The sequence below is a fragment of the Numenius arquata genome, chromosome 1 (assembly GCF_964106895.1).
Source record: "Numenius arquata chromosome 1, bNumArq3.hap1.1, whole genome shotgun sequence".
NCBI lineage: Eukaryota > Metazoa > Chordata > Aves > Charadriiformes > Scolopacidae > Numenius > Numenius arquata.
Window position 1 is genome coordinate 141,091,880 of NC_133576.1, and position 14,878 is coordinate 141,106,757.

A 14,878-nucleotide genomic window follows, 5' to 3' on the forward strand; every position below is an offset into this window, starting at 1 on the left:
GGACCCTCACCCCCCCATTATGACCCCTCACCACCCCATTGTGACCCTCACCCCCAAATTATGACCCTCCCCCCCCCCCATGGGGACCCTCAAATGCCCCCATATGGCCCCTCACACACACACCCCCCATGGGGACCTTCAAACCCCCCCATGGGGACCCTCACCCCCCCATTATGACCCCTCACCACCCCATTGTGACCCTCACCCCTCCATGGGGGCCCTCACCCCCCCATTATGACCCTCACCCCCCCCATGGGGACCTTCAAAACCCCCATGAGGACCTTCAAACCCCCCCATGGGGACCCTCACCCCTCCATGGTGACCCTCCACCCCCCCAAACCCCCTCCCCAGGCACGATGTGACACCCCACATCCCCTTCAATGAGACAAGGGGGTGACCGGGGACCCATAACGGGGTCCAGCCATGGAGGTTGGGGGGGCGGGGGGGGGTGTGTCCCCCCCCCCCGTCCCCACCTCGTCACCCACCTGTGGTCCAGTTCCAGCCCTTGTGCCAGTTGACCTTGCAGGTGACGGCGTCCTGGCAATCCTCCCACCACTGCTCGCAGTCCTCCCGGCACAGCGGCACGTGCCGGATCCGCTCCTTCCTCCAGCTGGTGTCCGCCTGCCCAGTTCAGACCACCACCACCCCAAGTTCAGCCCAGTTCACACACACCCACTCCCCCCCCCCCAAAAACCCCATCAAGGTGAAGAAGAAGCAGAAGAAAGTTGGGGGTGTCCACCCACCTGGTCAATCCAAGGTCCCAAGTTTGGGGAACACTCGTAGAGGCAGGTGTCCTGGATGAAGTGACGCTTGCACTTCTCCGGCATGGCCCCGCAATGGTCCCAGTTAAAGTTGTAGAGGTAGGACTGGTCTTGGTGGGCTTCCATACTGGTGTTGGCCGTGCAGCAGGCGTTATCCTTCCAGAGGACACACTGCACCCAGCCGGCGGGGACACACACACACACACACACACACACACAACCGGGGTTCAGCCCACAGGGTGATGGAGTGGTGTGTGTCCGTCCCCCCCGACCCCCAACAAAGGATGGTGGCACCGGTGCCACCTCCGTGGTGGGTGACGCTGGTGGGACGAGGACCCACCTGCCCGTAGAGCTGCCCCTCGGGGCCGGGCTCCTTCTTGTGGTGCTTGGCGTCCATGCAGATGTTGAGCTTCGAGTCCCGCGGCGCGGTGGCCAGGGTGACGGTGGTGGCCACCGGCCACGCCACCAGCACCACCAGCGCCAGCCGCATGGCTACCATGGCCCTGCCGGCGGGGACATTGGGGACACGCTGCTGGTTGGAGGGGGGGGGGGGGGGCCATGGCGAGGACACCGAGGCGGTGGGTGGGTGGGTGGGTGGGGGTTGGAAAGGGTGATGGGGTTGGGGGGGGTGGTTGTCTTACCTGGGGGGGGTGGCGGGTGGCGGGTGACACGGGGCGAGGGTGGCTCATCTCAAAGGTCGTGGCGCAACCCTTGTCCCCCCCCCGGTTCCCGTCCCTCCCGTCCCGTCCCCCCCCCGCCACACACGGTGATCACGGGATGTGGCAAGGGCACGGCGGGACGGGCAGCACCCCCTGGAGGGGGGGGGGGGGTGGGGGGGACGGACGGGGACACCGCGCCCCAATGACGCTGTGGTGACCCCCACCCCCACCACCACCTTCTCCTCTCACCCGTGTCGTGTCCCCCCCCCCCTCCCCCGTGTCCCCCCCCCCCCAGCCCCGTTCGGAGCCAGGGTCCCTCCTCCCGGCGCCGGGCGGGGGCCAACGGCGGCCAAAATCCACTCGTGGGTGTTTGTCCTTCCCTCCCCGGGAAGGGGGGGGGCACGGCGGGGGGGGGGGAGACACACACACGCCCCGGCATGGGCACCGGGGGGGGAGGATTTGACCCCCCCCCCCCCTCCCCCCGGCACCGCAGGGTCCCCACGGATGCTCGGGGTTGGGGGGGGACACACCACGACACCCCGGTGGGTAAGAGATGCCCCAGGGGTGGGGGGGGGGGGGGGCAGGTAGCTCCCCATTTGGGTCACAGATGCCCCGGGGGGGGGGTTAAATACCCCCATGGGGGTCACAGATACCCCCCCACGAGTCACAGATACCCCCCGGGGAGCAGGTACCCCCCCGCTGGGGTCACAGATGCCCCGGGGGGGCAGATACCCCCCATTGGGGTGACAGATACCCCTCATTGAGATCACAAATAGCCCCCGGGGGGGTCACAGATGCCCCGGGGGGGGCAGATACCCTCCATGGGGGTCACCGATACCCCCCCCACGAGTAACAGATACCCCCCGGGGGAGCAGGTACCCCCCCACTGGGGTCACAGATGTCCCGGGGGGGGGAAATACCCCCCATTGGGGTCACAGGTGCCCTGGGGGATTCACAGATGTCCCCGGGGGGGGCCAGATGCCCCGTTGGGGTCACAGATACTCCCCGGGGGGGGGTTATAGATGTCCAGGAAGGGCAGGTGCCCCCCCACTGGGATCACAGATCCCCCGGGGGGGGTCACAGATACCCCGAGGGGATCCCAGGTGCCTGGGGGGGGGCACATATGCCTTGGTAGGGGGCAGATACCCTCCAAGAGGGTGACATTTGTCCGGGGAGGGGGGGCAGATATACCATGGGGGGTCACAGATGCCCCGGGGGGGGGTGTTACAGATGCTCCCAGGGGGCAGGTACCCGCCTACTGGGGTCACAGAAGCCCTGGGGGGTCGCAGATGCCCTGAGGGGGGTCACAGATGGTCCCGGGGGGGGTTCCCCCCCACTGGGGTCGCAGATGCCCCGGGGGGGGGTCACAGATGCCCCAGAGGGGCATGTCCCCCCCCCATTGGGGTCGCAGGTGCCCCAGAGGGGCAGGTCCCCCCCCATTGAAGTCAAAGATGCCCCCCCGGGGGTCACATTCCCCCCACGGGGCCGTTCCCGCGGGGTGGGGTGTGGGGGGGGGGGGCTCGTACCCCAGCTGTCAATCAAGCTTCGCCCCGCCTCTCTTTTCCCCGCCCCTCGTCTAAGCCACACCCCCTCCGCGGGCGTGACCACGCCCCCTCGACTCGCCACCGCCCCCCCTCCACTGCGCACGCTCCACGAGGGGGCGGGCTCTCCCAACTACTTCCGGCGGGGGTTGTACTTCCGGGTGGGCGGCCGGCGGCGGTGGGGCCCGTTCCCGGTGTGTCGTTTCCCACCCCTCCTCCTCACCCCCGCCATGTCCACGCTGTTCCCCTCGTTGCTCCCCCGCGTCACCGAGTCCCTGTGGTTCAACCTCGACCGGCCCTGCGTAGATGAGACCGAGCTGCAGCAGCAGGAGCAGCAGCACCAGGCCTGGGTGGGCCCCGGCGGGGGGAACCGGGGCCTAGAATGGGAGTGGGGGGGGGGGGGGGAGAAACGGGGCCTAGAAGGGGAGGGGAGGGGGAGAAACGAGGCCTAGACGGGGGGGGGGGCGGGGGAGAAACGGGGCCTAGAAGGGGAGGGGAGGGGGAGAAACGAGGCCTAGACGGGGGGGGGGGGGGGGGGAGAAACGGGGCCTAGAAGGGGGGGGGGGGGGGGGAACCGGGGCCTAGAAGAGGAGGGGGGGGACGGGACACCAGGGCCTAGGAGGGGGGGGAACCGGGAGGGGGGGGCTGGGGGGGGGTCTCCTTAGCCCCTCTGTGGTCTGTTCCCTCCCTTCCATTAATTGGTTAATTAAGTGGTTAATTAAAGAGCTGGTGCTCAAGTGAGGCTCCATCAGCACTGCCTAATTAATTAATTAACTTCCTGCTGGTGCCGCGGGGGTGAGGGGGGTGATTTTTTCATCCTGAGAACACACACACAACCCCCCCCCCCCAGGCCAGCACCCCGGCACCGGGGGGGGGGGGGGGCCACGGTCCTGCAGCCTCTGAGTCTGGGGGAAAAATATCTCTATTTGATTAAAATGTGAAAAAAAAAAAAAGGCATTTGGGTGATTAAATTATTGCTGTGAAATAAAGTCATTTCAGTCAATAATTAACCCCCCCCCGCGCACATGAAAGAGGCTCCAGGTCTCTCTGGGAGGGGGGGGGTTTAATTAAGCTTTAATTATCTGGGGCTCGTCTGGCTGAGGAGATGCCTCGGAGGGGGGGGCTCGCTTTGAGAAAATAATGGAAACAAATCTTCATTTTTGGGCTCTGCTCCCGCTCCTCAGGCCCCTGGAGGGGGGGGGGGCTGCCTCCTTGGGACCCCCCCCTCCACCAGGAGCTGCCTGTCCCGTCCCCCCCCCAACCCTGCCTTGGGACAGGGGGCAAGAGCAGGGGGGGCAAGTGCTGGAGGGGCTGGTTTGCTGGTGGGGAGCCACGCCGGGGGGGGGGGGGGGGGGGGGGGGTCAAGGAGCTGTTGGGGTGCTAACCCCTCCCCTTTCTCTTCCTCCTCCTTCCCCCCCCTCCCCTTTCTCTTCCTCCTCCTTCCCCCCCCTCCCCTTTCTCTTCCTCCTCCTTCCCCCCCCTCCCCTTTCTCTTCCTCCTCCTTCCCCCCCCTCCCCTTTCTCTTCCTCCTCCTCCTCCTTCCCCCCCCAGCTCCAGAGCATCGCCGAGAAGGACAACAACCTGGTTCCCATCGGGAAGCCGGCATCTGAGGTGGGTGTGGGGGGTCCTCCACCCCCTTGTGAGGCAGGGGAGGGCACGGGGGGGACACGGGGGTCCCCCATGCAATGCTGGGTGTGTATGGTGGGGGGGGGTTACGGGTTGGTGGGGCGCTGGAGCTGTGGTACCCCCCAGCATTACGACGAGGAGGAGGAAGAGGACGACGAGGACGATGAAGACAGCGAAGAGGACTCGGAGGACGACGAGGACATGCAGGACATGGACGAGATGAACGATTATAACGAGTCTCCCGATGATGGGGAGATTAACGAGGTAAACTGGGGGGGGCCGGCGGGGGGGTCGCTGGCATGCGTTCCTGCCTGACCCAGCCCCCAAGTCGGGGGGGGGGTGGGTACAACACAGGGGAGCCTGAGGGTGAACCCCTGGGGGGGTCCCAGGCCCCCTTGCCTTTGGGGTCACATGCTCTGGGAGGGCAGGTACCCCCCCATTGGGGTCGCAGATGTCCCCGGGGGGGTGGCAGGCGCCCCAGGCGGGAGGTTGCAGATGCCCCAGAGGGGCAGATACACACACACACCCCCCCCCCCCCCCGCATTGGGCTTACAGATACCCCCTGGGGGAGTTACAGATGCCCCAAAGGGGCAGGTACCCCCTCCATTGGGGTCACAGATGCCCTTGTGGGGGGAAGATACCCCCTGTGGGGGTCAGAGATGCCCCAGAGGGGCAGGTACCCCCCCCCATTGGGGTCACAGATGCCCTGGGGGCGGGTTACAGATACCCCAGAGGGACAGGTACCCCCTGCATTGGGGTCGTAGATGCACCAGAGGGATCACAAATGCCCCGGGGGGGGTGCCAAATGTCTCCCCATTGGGGTCACAGATAACCCCCATAACAGATGCCCAGGGAGGGTGGGTATCCCCCCATTGGGGTCACACTTGCCGGGGGGGGGCGGTTCACAGATGCCCCAGAGGAGCAGGTACCCCACCGGGGGGGGGAGGGGGTCACAGATGCTCCAGGGTGGGGCAGATATGCCCCATTGGGGTTGCAGATGCCCCAGGGGTGGGTCACAGATACCCCCCCAGGGGATCACAGGTGCCCCAGAGGGGCATGTACCCCCCCCATTTGGGGTCAGAGATACCCCCCGGGGGGGGTTACAGATGCCCAGGGAGGGCAGGTGTCCCCCCATTGGGGTCACACTTGCCTGGGGGGACAGTGGCGGATATCCTCAGGGGGGGTTACGGATGCCCCAGAGGGGCGGGTACCCCCCAGGGGGGGTCACAGATGCCCCGGGGGGGGTTACAGATGCCCCAGAGGAGCAGGTACCTCCCCCCACATTGGGGTCACAGATGCACAGGGCGGGGGCACAGATACCTTGAGGGGTGCCCCCGGGCTGGCTGCTCTGCCGAGGAGGGGGGGGGGGGGGGGGGGTCTCACAGCTTTTCCCTCCCCAGGTGGACATGGAGGGGGCAGAGCAGGATCAGGACCAGTGGATGATCTGATCCCTCCCACAGCCAAACTGGAGCCTGAGAATGGGGGGGGGGGGGCAAGCCTTCCCCCACGGCGGTTTGGAACTGGGGGCGGGGGGGCCATGCCGTGAAGGTCCTCTTTTTGTGGCCACACCGGGGGTGTCGGGGTGCAGCTGCCTGGAGGGGGGGGGGGGGGGGCAGAGAGATGCCGGGGGGGCGCGGGGCTCTGCCCGGCAGGTTTTTTTTTCTAATAAACTCAATTTTCTTTTTTTTAAGAAATTAACCCCAAATCTGGTGTGTGAGGAGCACCAGGGCGGGCCGGGGGGAGAACCGGCTTTCCCCGGGATCTCGCACGGACCTTCCTGGACTCGGGTGGGAGCCGTGTGGGGTGCAGGACCACCCCCCCCCCTTTCCCCCCACCCCGTGCAGCTCCCACCGCCGCGTCCCACCACAAACCACAGCAGCCACCGCCTTTTGTCTGCAGCCCGTGTTTATGGTGAGCTCCCGGTGACTTCCCGGCGGAGTTCCCGGTGAACTTCCCGGCCAGCTCCCGGCGAGGCTCTGGGTGAATTCCCAACAGAGCTCCCAGTAAATTCCCAGCGGGGCTCTCGGCAGAGCTCCCGGCGAATTCCTGGTAGGCTCCCGGTGAACTTCCTGGCAAAGCTCCTGGTGAACTTCCCAGCGGGGCTCCCGGTGAGGCTTCTGGTGAATTCCCAGCAGGGCTCCTGGTGAACTTCCCCAGGAGGCTCCTGGCAAAGCTCCTGGTGAACTTCCCAGGGAGGCTCCTGGTGAATTCCCAGCACGGCTCCCGGTGAACTTCCCCGGGAGGCTCCCGGAGAGGCTCCTGGTGAACTCCCAGCGGGGCTCCCGGCGGAGTTACCGGTGAGTTTTCCCAGCAGAGCTCCTTGCAGGGTTCCTGGTGAATTCCCGGTGAGTTTTCCTGGCAGAATTCTCAGCGAGTTTTCCCAGCGAGTTCCCGATGAATTCCCAGAGGGGCTCCCGGTGTGCTCCTGCTGAGTTTTCCCGGTGAAGCTCCTGGTGAATTCCCGGGGGGGCTCCTGGTGAACTTCTCAGCGAATTCCCGGTGAAGCTCCCGCTGAGCTCCGGGCCCGGCTCAGTGGTTCCCGGTGTAGCAGAGCTCGGCGAGGCCGTCGGGAATGGCGCGGAAATATTCCAGGCTGGCGCGGTGCAGGCGGCAGCGGTACCTGCCGCAGGTTTTGGTGTACTGGAGGAAATGGGGAGCCCCCGGGAAGAGGACGTTGTCGGCCAGGACGGTGGCCCCCGGGGCCAGCAGCTGGTGGCTCTCCAGGAGCTGCAGGTCCCGCAGGTAGCAGCGCTTCCAGTGGTCCATGAAGACGAAGTCGGCCTGGGTCAGGCCGTGCTTGTCCCTCAGGCGGGGGATCACCTCCTCCGAGGGGCCCACGATCAGCTCCACCTGCACCCACCAACGGGAGACCTTCAACGGCACTGGTCTGTACTGGGACCAGTGCTGTTTGGTGTCTTCACGGGTGATGTGGATGGTGGGATTGAGGGCACCCTCAAGTTTGGGGGTGACATGGCTGAGGGACACCACCCAGAGGGATGTGGAGAGGTGGAACCAGAGGAACCTCATGGGGTTCAACTGGGTCAAGTGCAGGGACCTGGAGAGGTGGAACCAGAGGAACCTCATGGGGTTCAATTGGGTCAAGTGCAGGGACCTGGAGAGGAGGAACCTCATGGGGTTCAACCGGGTCAAGTGCAGGGACCTGGAGAGGTGGAACCGGAGGAACCTCATGGGGTTCAACCAGGTCAAGTGCAGGGACCTGGAGAGGTGGAACCGGAGGAACCTCATGGGGTTCAACCAGGTCAAGTGCAGGGACCTGGAGAGGTGGAACCGGAGGAACCTCATGGGGTTCAACCAGGTCAAGTGCAGGGACCTGGAGAGGTGGAACTGGAGGAACCTCATGGGGTTCAGCCCGTGCCCCCCTGGGTGGGTGCTCACCGTCTGCTCATCGAAGCCGGCCAGGCGGATGACCTTCTCGGCCACGGCTGCGTGCCGGGGGTCCCCTTCCACGGTGTAGAGGCGGGCTCCGGGTGGTAGCCCCATGGCCAGCAGGACGGTGCCGTAGCCGCAGTAGGTGCCCAGCTCCAGCACCCGCAGCGGTGCCTTCTCCTCCAGCAGCCGCGCCACGATCCTCCCTGCCACGGGTCACCTGGCCATCAGCGCCACCCAGGTGGCCCATGGGCTCCCTGGGGCTACCAGGGCACGGGGAAGGTCCCGGCTGGTTCTCTGGTGCCCACAGGACGTGGCACGGCACAGGGGATTGAGTGGCCATGCCAGCCTGTGTCCCCACGTCCCCAGTTGTGGTGGGTCCGTGGCCACGCTGGCAAGGGTGCCACGGCTGTGCCAACGGTGCCATGGTCACACCAATGACCGTGCCAGTGGTGCCATGGCCACGTTGGTGGTGCCACGGCCACACCAGCAGTGCTATGACCATGCTGATGGTGCCATGGCCACGTTGGTGGTGCCACAGCCATGCTGGTGGTCTCGTGGCCACACCAACAGTGTCACGGCCACGCCGATGGTGCCATGGCCATGCCACAGCCATGTTGGTGGTGGTGTGGCCACACCAACAGTGTCACAGCTGTGCCAACGGTGCCATGGCCATGCTGATGGTGTCACGGCCACACCAGCAGTACCATGACCATGCCGATGGTGCCACGACCGTGCCAACAGCATCACGGCTGTGCCAATGATGCCATGGCCACGCTGATGGTGCCGTGGCCACACCAGCAGTGCCACGGTCACGCTGATGGTGCCACAGCCTCACCATTGATGCCGTGGCCATGCCAACAGTGCCACAGACATGCTGATGGTGCTATGGCCGTGCCAACAATGCCACAGCCAGGCCCATGGTGCCGTGGCCGCACCAACTGTGCCATGGCCGTGTCAATGCTGCCATGGCCATGCCAACAGTGCCATAGCCACACCAAGTGTGCCATGGCCACACCAAGAGTGTCATGGCCGTGTCAATGGTGCCACGGCTACACCAACAGTTCCATGACCATGTCAATGGTGCCACGGCCACACCAACAGTGCCATGGCCACACCAAGAGTGTCATGGCCGCGTCAATGGTGCCACAGCCACACCAAGAGTGCCATGACCGTGTCACTGCTGCTATGGCCACGCCAACAGTGCCATGGCCACACCAAGAGTGTCATCGCCGTGTCAGTGATGCCATGGCCACACCAACAGTTCCATGACCATGTCAATGGTGCCACGGCCACGCCAACAGCGTCATGGCCACACCAAGAGTGTCATCGCCGTGTCAATGGTGCCACGGCCACACCAACAGCGTCATGGCCACACCAAGAGTGTCATCGCCGTGTCAATGGTGCCATGGCCACACCAACAGCGCCATGGCCACACCAAGAGTGTCATCGCTGTGTCGATGGTGCCATGGCCACACCAACAGCGCCATGGCCACACCAACAGTGCCATGGCCACACCAAGAGTGTCATGGCCACACCAAGAGTGTCATCGCCGTGTCAATGGTGCCACGGCCACACCAACAGCGCCATGGCCGTGCCACGGTGCCGTGGCCATGCCGAAGCCCTCCCGCTATGGCGTGGGGGCGGGCGAGGACGGGGCTCACCTTTGACGGGCCCCACGCAGCTGAGGTGCTCGCAGTGGTAGCACCACTGGTCGAAGGTCTGGAGGAGGTGGCGGGGGTCCCCGGGGATGGCGTGCGCCAGCAGGTACTGGAAGGCCCGCTGTTCCCGTGGCACCCCGGTGAGACGGTCCCGTAGCCAGCCCACCAGCACCGCCCGGTACAGCAGCACCAGGTAGTGCCGGTAGCGGATGAGGAGGGTGAGGAGGAAGGGGAGGAAGGCCAGGGCGATCGCCGGCGACACCATCATCAGGCTGGGGGAAAGGGGCGGGGGGGGGGGGGCGGCCCCCCCCAACGGGTGATGCTGGGGGGGTGGGGGGTCCTCCCGGGGTGCCAACACGCAGCTCCCACTCGTGCCATGAGCTGGCAGTGCTCTGCACCGTCCTCTCCCCCCCCCCGCCAGGGTCTGGTGATGCCGGGGCACCCCGGGGTGCTCTGGGGGTCCCTGCGCCGGGGCTGAGGGGTGACGGGGACCCGTCTGCAGGGTCCTGGGGGGAGGGGGCGGGTCGGGGTGTGGGGCTGCTTTGGGGGGGGGGGGCACTGCCCCTCACACCCCCCGCTTGGTCCAGCTTTGGGGCCTCTGCGCCCCGTATTCTGCACCCCAAAACCTACACCCCACACGGCACCCCACATCCACTCCCCCCACCCTGCACCCCACACGGCACCCCACATCCACTCCCCACACCCATTCCCCATGCCCTACACCCCACATGGCACCCCACACCCTGCACCCCACACAGCACCCCACGTCCATTCCCCACACCCTGCACCCCACAGGGCACCCCACACCCTGCACCCCACACAGCACCCCACACCCTGCACCCCACATAGCACCCCACACCCTGTGCCCCAAAAGGCACCCCACATCCACTCCCCCTACCCTGCACCCCACAGGGCACCCCACACCCTGCACCCCACACAGCACCCCACATCCATTCCCCATGCCCTGCACCCCACACGGCACCCCACATCTGCTCTCTGCACCCTGCACCTCACATCCTGCACCCCACAGGGCACCCCACATCCACTCCCCCCACCCTGCACCCCACATGGCACCCCACATCCATTCCCTGTGCCCTGCACCCCACAGGGTACCCCACATCCACTCCCCACACCCATTCCCCATGCCCTACACCCCACATGGCACCCCACACCCTGCACCCCACACAGCACCCCACGTCCATTCCCCACGCCCTGCACCCCACAGGGCACCCCACAACTACTCCCCATGCCCTGGGCTGTTGGGGGTCCCCAGCCACAGCGAGGGGACGGGGCTGGGGGGGTGGCACCTACCTGTCCCCACGCTCCAGGCAGGCAGCAGGCAGGGCTGTGTGTGTCCCCCCCCCGAGCAGTGCCGAGCCCCTCTGCCCACTCAATTATTGATGGTGACACCCGAGCCACAGCCGGCACCGGCTCCGGTTACCGGTTACTGGGCGAACTGGGGCTGGGGACAGGGACGGGGCCAGGCTGGGGCTGGGGGGTGGCCCCTGGGGCTGTGGGAGGGGTCCTGGGGCTGGGGTCATGTCACTGGGGCTGGGGTCTCATAAACTGGGGCAGGGTCCCGATACTGGGGCTGGGGTCATGTCACTGGGGCTGGGATCCTGATGCTGGAAGTGGAGTCCCAAAACTGGGGCTGGGGTCCCACATGGTGGGGCTGGGGTCCCGATACTGGGGCTGGGGGCCCACATATTGGGGCTGGGGTCCCATAAACTGGGGCTGGGGTCCCGATACTGGGGCTGGGGGCCCACATACTGGGGCTGGGGTCCCATAAACTGGGGCTGGGGGCCCACATACTGGGGCTGGGGTCATGTCACTGGGGCTGGGGTCCCATAAACTGGGGCTGGGGGCCCACATACTGGGGCTGGGGTCATGTCACTGGGGCTGGGGTCCCAATACTGGGGCTGGGGGCCCACATACTGGGGCTGGGGTCATGTCACTGGGGCTGGGGTCCCATAAACTGGGGCTGGGGGTCCCGATACTGGGGCTGGGGTCCCAAAACTGGAGCTGGGGTCCCACATACTGGGGCTGGGGTCATGTCACTGGGGCTGGGGTCCTGACACTGGGGCTGGGGGCCCACATACTGGGACTGGGGGTCCCGATACTGGGGCTGGGGTCATGTCACTGGGGCTGGGGTCCTGACACTGGGGCTGGGGGCCCACATACTGGGACTGGGGGTCCCGATACTGGGGCTGGGATCCTGTCACTGGGGCTGGGGTCCTGAAACCTGATGTCCCTCCAGGCTGAGCACTGACGAACTCACCACAGCGATGGGCCCCACGGCGGGGGGGGGGGCAGCGGGCAGGGGGTGCCGGGGTCACAGCACAGGCAGAGGGGAGCTGCAGGCAGGTTCGGGGTGGGGGGGGCTCAGCTTGGACCGCCCCCCCCCCCGAGATTTGGGGTGCCCAAACCTGCAGGGGGGGGTTGCAGGGGGACAAAGGGAGTCCTGGGGCTTAGGGGGGGGTCAGGGTTTGGGGGGGCTCAGGGGACTCAGGATTTGGGGGGGGGGTCAAGACTCAGGGGGCTGGGGGTGCTCAGGTGGTTTGGGGGGCTCAAGGTTTGGGGGGGCTCAGGGGCTTTGGGCTGCTCAGGGGGCTCAGTGGGATTTGGGGGGCTCAGGGGGCTCTGGGCTCAGGGGATCCAGGGGGCTCAGACGATTTGGGGGGCTCAAGGTTTGGGGGGGCTCAGGGGGTTGGGGGCTCAATGCTCAGGGGACTCGGGATTTGGGGGGGGTCAAGGCTCAGGGGGCTGGGGGTGCTCAGGTGGTTTGGGGGGCTCAAGGTTTGGGGGGCTCAGGGGATTGGGGGCTCAATGCTCAGGGGACTTGGGGGGTTCAGGGGGCTCAGTGGGATTTGGGGGGCTCAGGGGACTCTGGCCCCAGGGGACTTGGGGGGTTCAGGGGGCTCAGGGTTTGGGGGGCTCAGTGGGATTTGGGGGGCTCAAGGTTTGGGAGGCTCAGGGTTTGGGGGGCTCAGGGGGCTCTGGCCTCAGGGCACTCGGGGGGTTCAGGGGGGTCAGGGTTTGGGGGGCTCAGGGTTTGGGGGGCACAGGGGGGCTCAGTGGGATTTGGGGGGCCCAAGGTTTGGGGGGCTCAAGGTTTTGGGGGGCCCAAGGTTTGGGGGGCTCAGGGGGCTCTGGCCTCAGGGCACTCGGGGGGTTCAGGGGGCTCAGTAGGATTTGGGGGGCTCAGGGGACTCTGGCTCCAGGGGACTTGGGGGGTTCAGGGGGCTCAGGGTTTGGGGCCTCAGTGGGATTTGAGGGGCTCAGTGGGATTTGGGGGGCCCAAGGTTTGGGGGGCTCAGGGTTTGGGGGGGCTCAGGGGGCTCTGGCCTCAGGGCACTCGGGGGGTTCAGGGGGCTCAGGGTTTGGGGGGGCTCAGGGGAGTAGGGAGACACGGGGAATTCCGGGGAGGGGGACGGCTCCTTCCCCGGCCGTGCCTCAGTTTCCCCCCGCGCAGGGCTCCCTGCCCCCCCCCCCCCCCCCACGTTCCGGCCCCTGACACCCCCACCCGGCTGGAGCCGGCAGAGCAGACACTGGGGGCACTGGGAGGGCACTGGGAGCACTGGGGGGACCTGGGGACAATGGGGTGCACTGTGGGGAACTGGGGACACTGGGAGTACTGGGGGTAACTGGGAGCACTGGGAGGGCACTGGGAGGGTACTGGGAACATTGGGGAGAACTGGGAGTGCTGGAAACACTGGGAGCGCACTGGGAGGGCACTGGGAGTGCTGGGGGGGACTGGGTGCACTGGGGGGAACTGGGGCACTGGGAGGGCACTGGGAGGGTACTGGGGGGACTGAGGGGCACTGGGAGGGCACTGGTCATACTGGAGTCACTGGGAGGAACTGGGAGCACTGGGAGGGCACTGGTTGTATTGGGGGCACTGGTTTGAACTGGGAGCACTGGGCTGTACTGGTTTGAACTGAGGGCACTGCGCTGTACTGGTTTGAACTGGGAGCACTGGGCTGTACTGGGTTGTACTGGGATCACTGCACTGTACTGGTTTGAACTGGGAGCACTGGGCTGTACTGGGTTGTACTGGGATCACTGCGCTGTACTGGTTTGAACTGGGAGCACTGGGCTGTACTGGGTTGTACTGGGAGCACTGGGCTGTACTGGTTTGAACTGAGGGCACTGCGCTGTACTGGTTTGAACTGGGAGCACTGGGCTGTACTGGGTTGTACTGGGATCACTGCGCTGTACTGGTTTGAACTGAGGGCACTGGGCTGTACTGGGTTGTACTGGGATCACTGCGCTGTACTGGTTTGAACTGGGAGCACTGGGCCATACTGGTTTGTACTGGGATCACTGGGCTGTACTGGTTTGAACTGGGAGCACTGGGCTGTACTGGCTTGTACTGGGATCACTGGGCCGTACTGGTTTGAACTGGGAGCACTGGGCTGTACTGGTTTGAACTGGGATCACTGGGCTGTACTGGGATCACTGGGCCGTACTGGTTTGAACTGGGAGCACTGGGCTGTACTGGGTTGTACTGGGATCACTGGGCTGTACTAGTTTGAACTGGGAGCACTGGGCTGTACTGGGATCACTGGGCCATACTGGTTTGAACTGGGAGCACTGGGCTGTACTGGGATCACTGGGCCGTACTGGTTTGAACTAGGAACACTGGTTTGTACTGGGGTCACTGGGCCGTACTGGTTTGAACTGGGAGCACTGGGCTGTACTGGTTTGTAGTGGGATCACTGGGCTGTACTGGTTTGAACTGGGAGCACTGGGCTGTACTGGGATCACTGGGCCGTACTGGTTTGAACTAGGAACACTGGTTTGTACTGGGGTCACTGGGCCGTACTGGTTTGAACTGGGAGCATTGGGCTGTACTAGTTTGTAGTGGGATCACTGGGCTGTACTGGTTTGAACTGGGAGCACTGGGCTGTACTGGGATCACTGGGCTGTACTGGTTTGAACTGGGAGCACTGGGCTGTACTAGGATCACTGGGCTGTACTGGTTTGAACTGGGAGCACTGGGCTGTACTGGGATCACTGGGCCGTACTGGTTTGAACTAGGAACACTGGTTTGTACTGGGGTCACTGGGCCGTACTGATTTGAACTGGGAGCACTGGGCTGTACTGGTTTGAACTGGGATCACTGGGCCGTACTGGTTTGAACTGGGAGCACTGGGCTGTACTGGTTGGCGCGTGCAGCCGGCCACGTGACCGCCCTGGCACGTGCCGGACGCCCCGGGCCGCGTGACGCCTCCGCGCGCGAG

General features: G+C 65.6%; 3 protein-coding genes across 5 annotated transcripts; 1 reads left to right on the forward strand and 2 right to left on the reverse strand.

Moving 5' to 3' along the window:
- Positions 1-477: 477 nt before the first annotated feature.
- Positions 478-1,260, reverse strand: LOC141466431 (folate receptor alpha-like). The gene is made up of 3 exons (XM_074150362.1): positions 1,102-1,260; positions 744-932; positions 478-621 (listed from the first exon to the last, which is right to left on the reverse strand). Exons 1-3 carry the CDS (start codon positions 1,258-1,260, stop codon positions 478-480), a joined length of 492 nt encoding a protein of 163 aa, XP_074006463.1.
- Positions 1,261-3,191: 1,931 nt separating this feature from the next.
- On the forward strand, positions 3,192-6,035 carry ANAPC15 (anaphase promoting complex subunit 15). Of its 3 annotated transcripts, XM_074151396.1 has the most exons (5): positions 3,192-3,311; positions 4,513-4,572; positions 4,615-4,634; positions 4,698-4,851; positions 5,988-6,035. In XM_074151396.1, the coding sequence occupies exons 1-5, from the start codon at positions 3,192-3,194 to the stop codon at positions 6,033-6,035; spliced, it is 402 nt and encodes a 133-aa protein (XP_074007497.1). The 3 variants fall into 3 exon arrangements, with proteins under 3 accessions (XP_074007497.1, XP_074007505.1, XP_074007513.1); XM_074151404.1 differs by lacking the exon at positions 4,615-4,634 and having other exon boundaries at positions 4,714-4,851; positions 5,973-6,035; XM_074151412.1 differs by lacking the exon at positions 4,615-4,634 and having other exon boundaries at positions 4,714-4,851.
- Positions 6,036-7,116: 1,081 nt separating this feature from the next.
- Positions 7,117-9,900, reverse strand: LOC141470542 (transmembrane O-methyltransferase homolog). Its single transcript, XM_074156639.1, has 3 exons — positions 9,639-9,900; positions 7,984-8,180; positions 7,117-7,437 (listed from the first exon to the last, which is right to left on the reverse strand). Exons 1-3 carry the CDS (start codon positions 9,898-9,900, stop codon positions 7,117-7,119), a joined length of 780 nt encoding a protein of 259 aa, XP_074012740.1.
- Between the last annotated feature and the right edge of the window lie 4,978 nt (positions 9,901-14,878).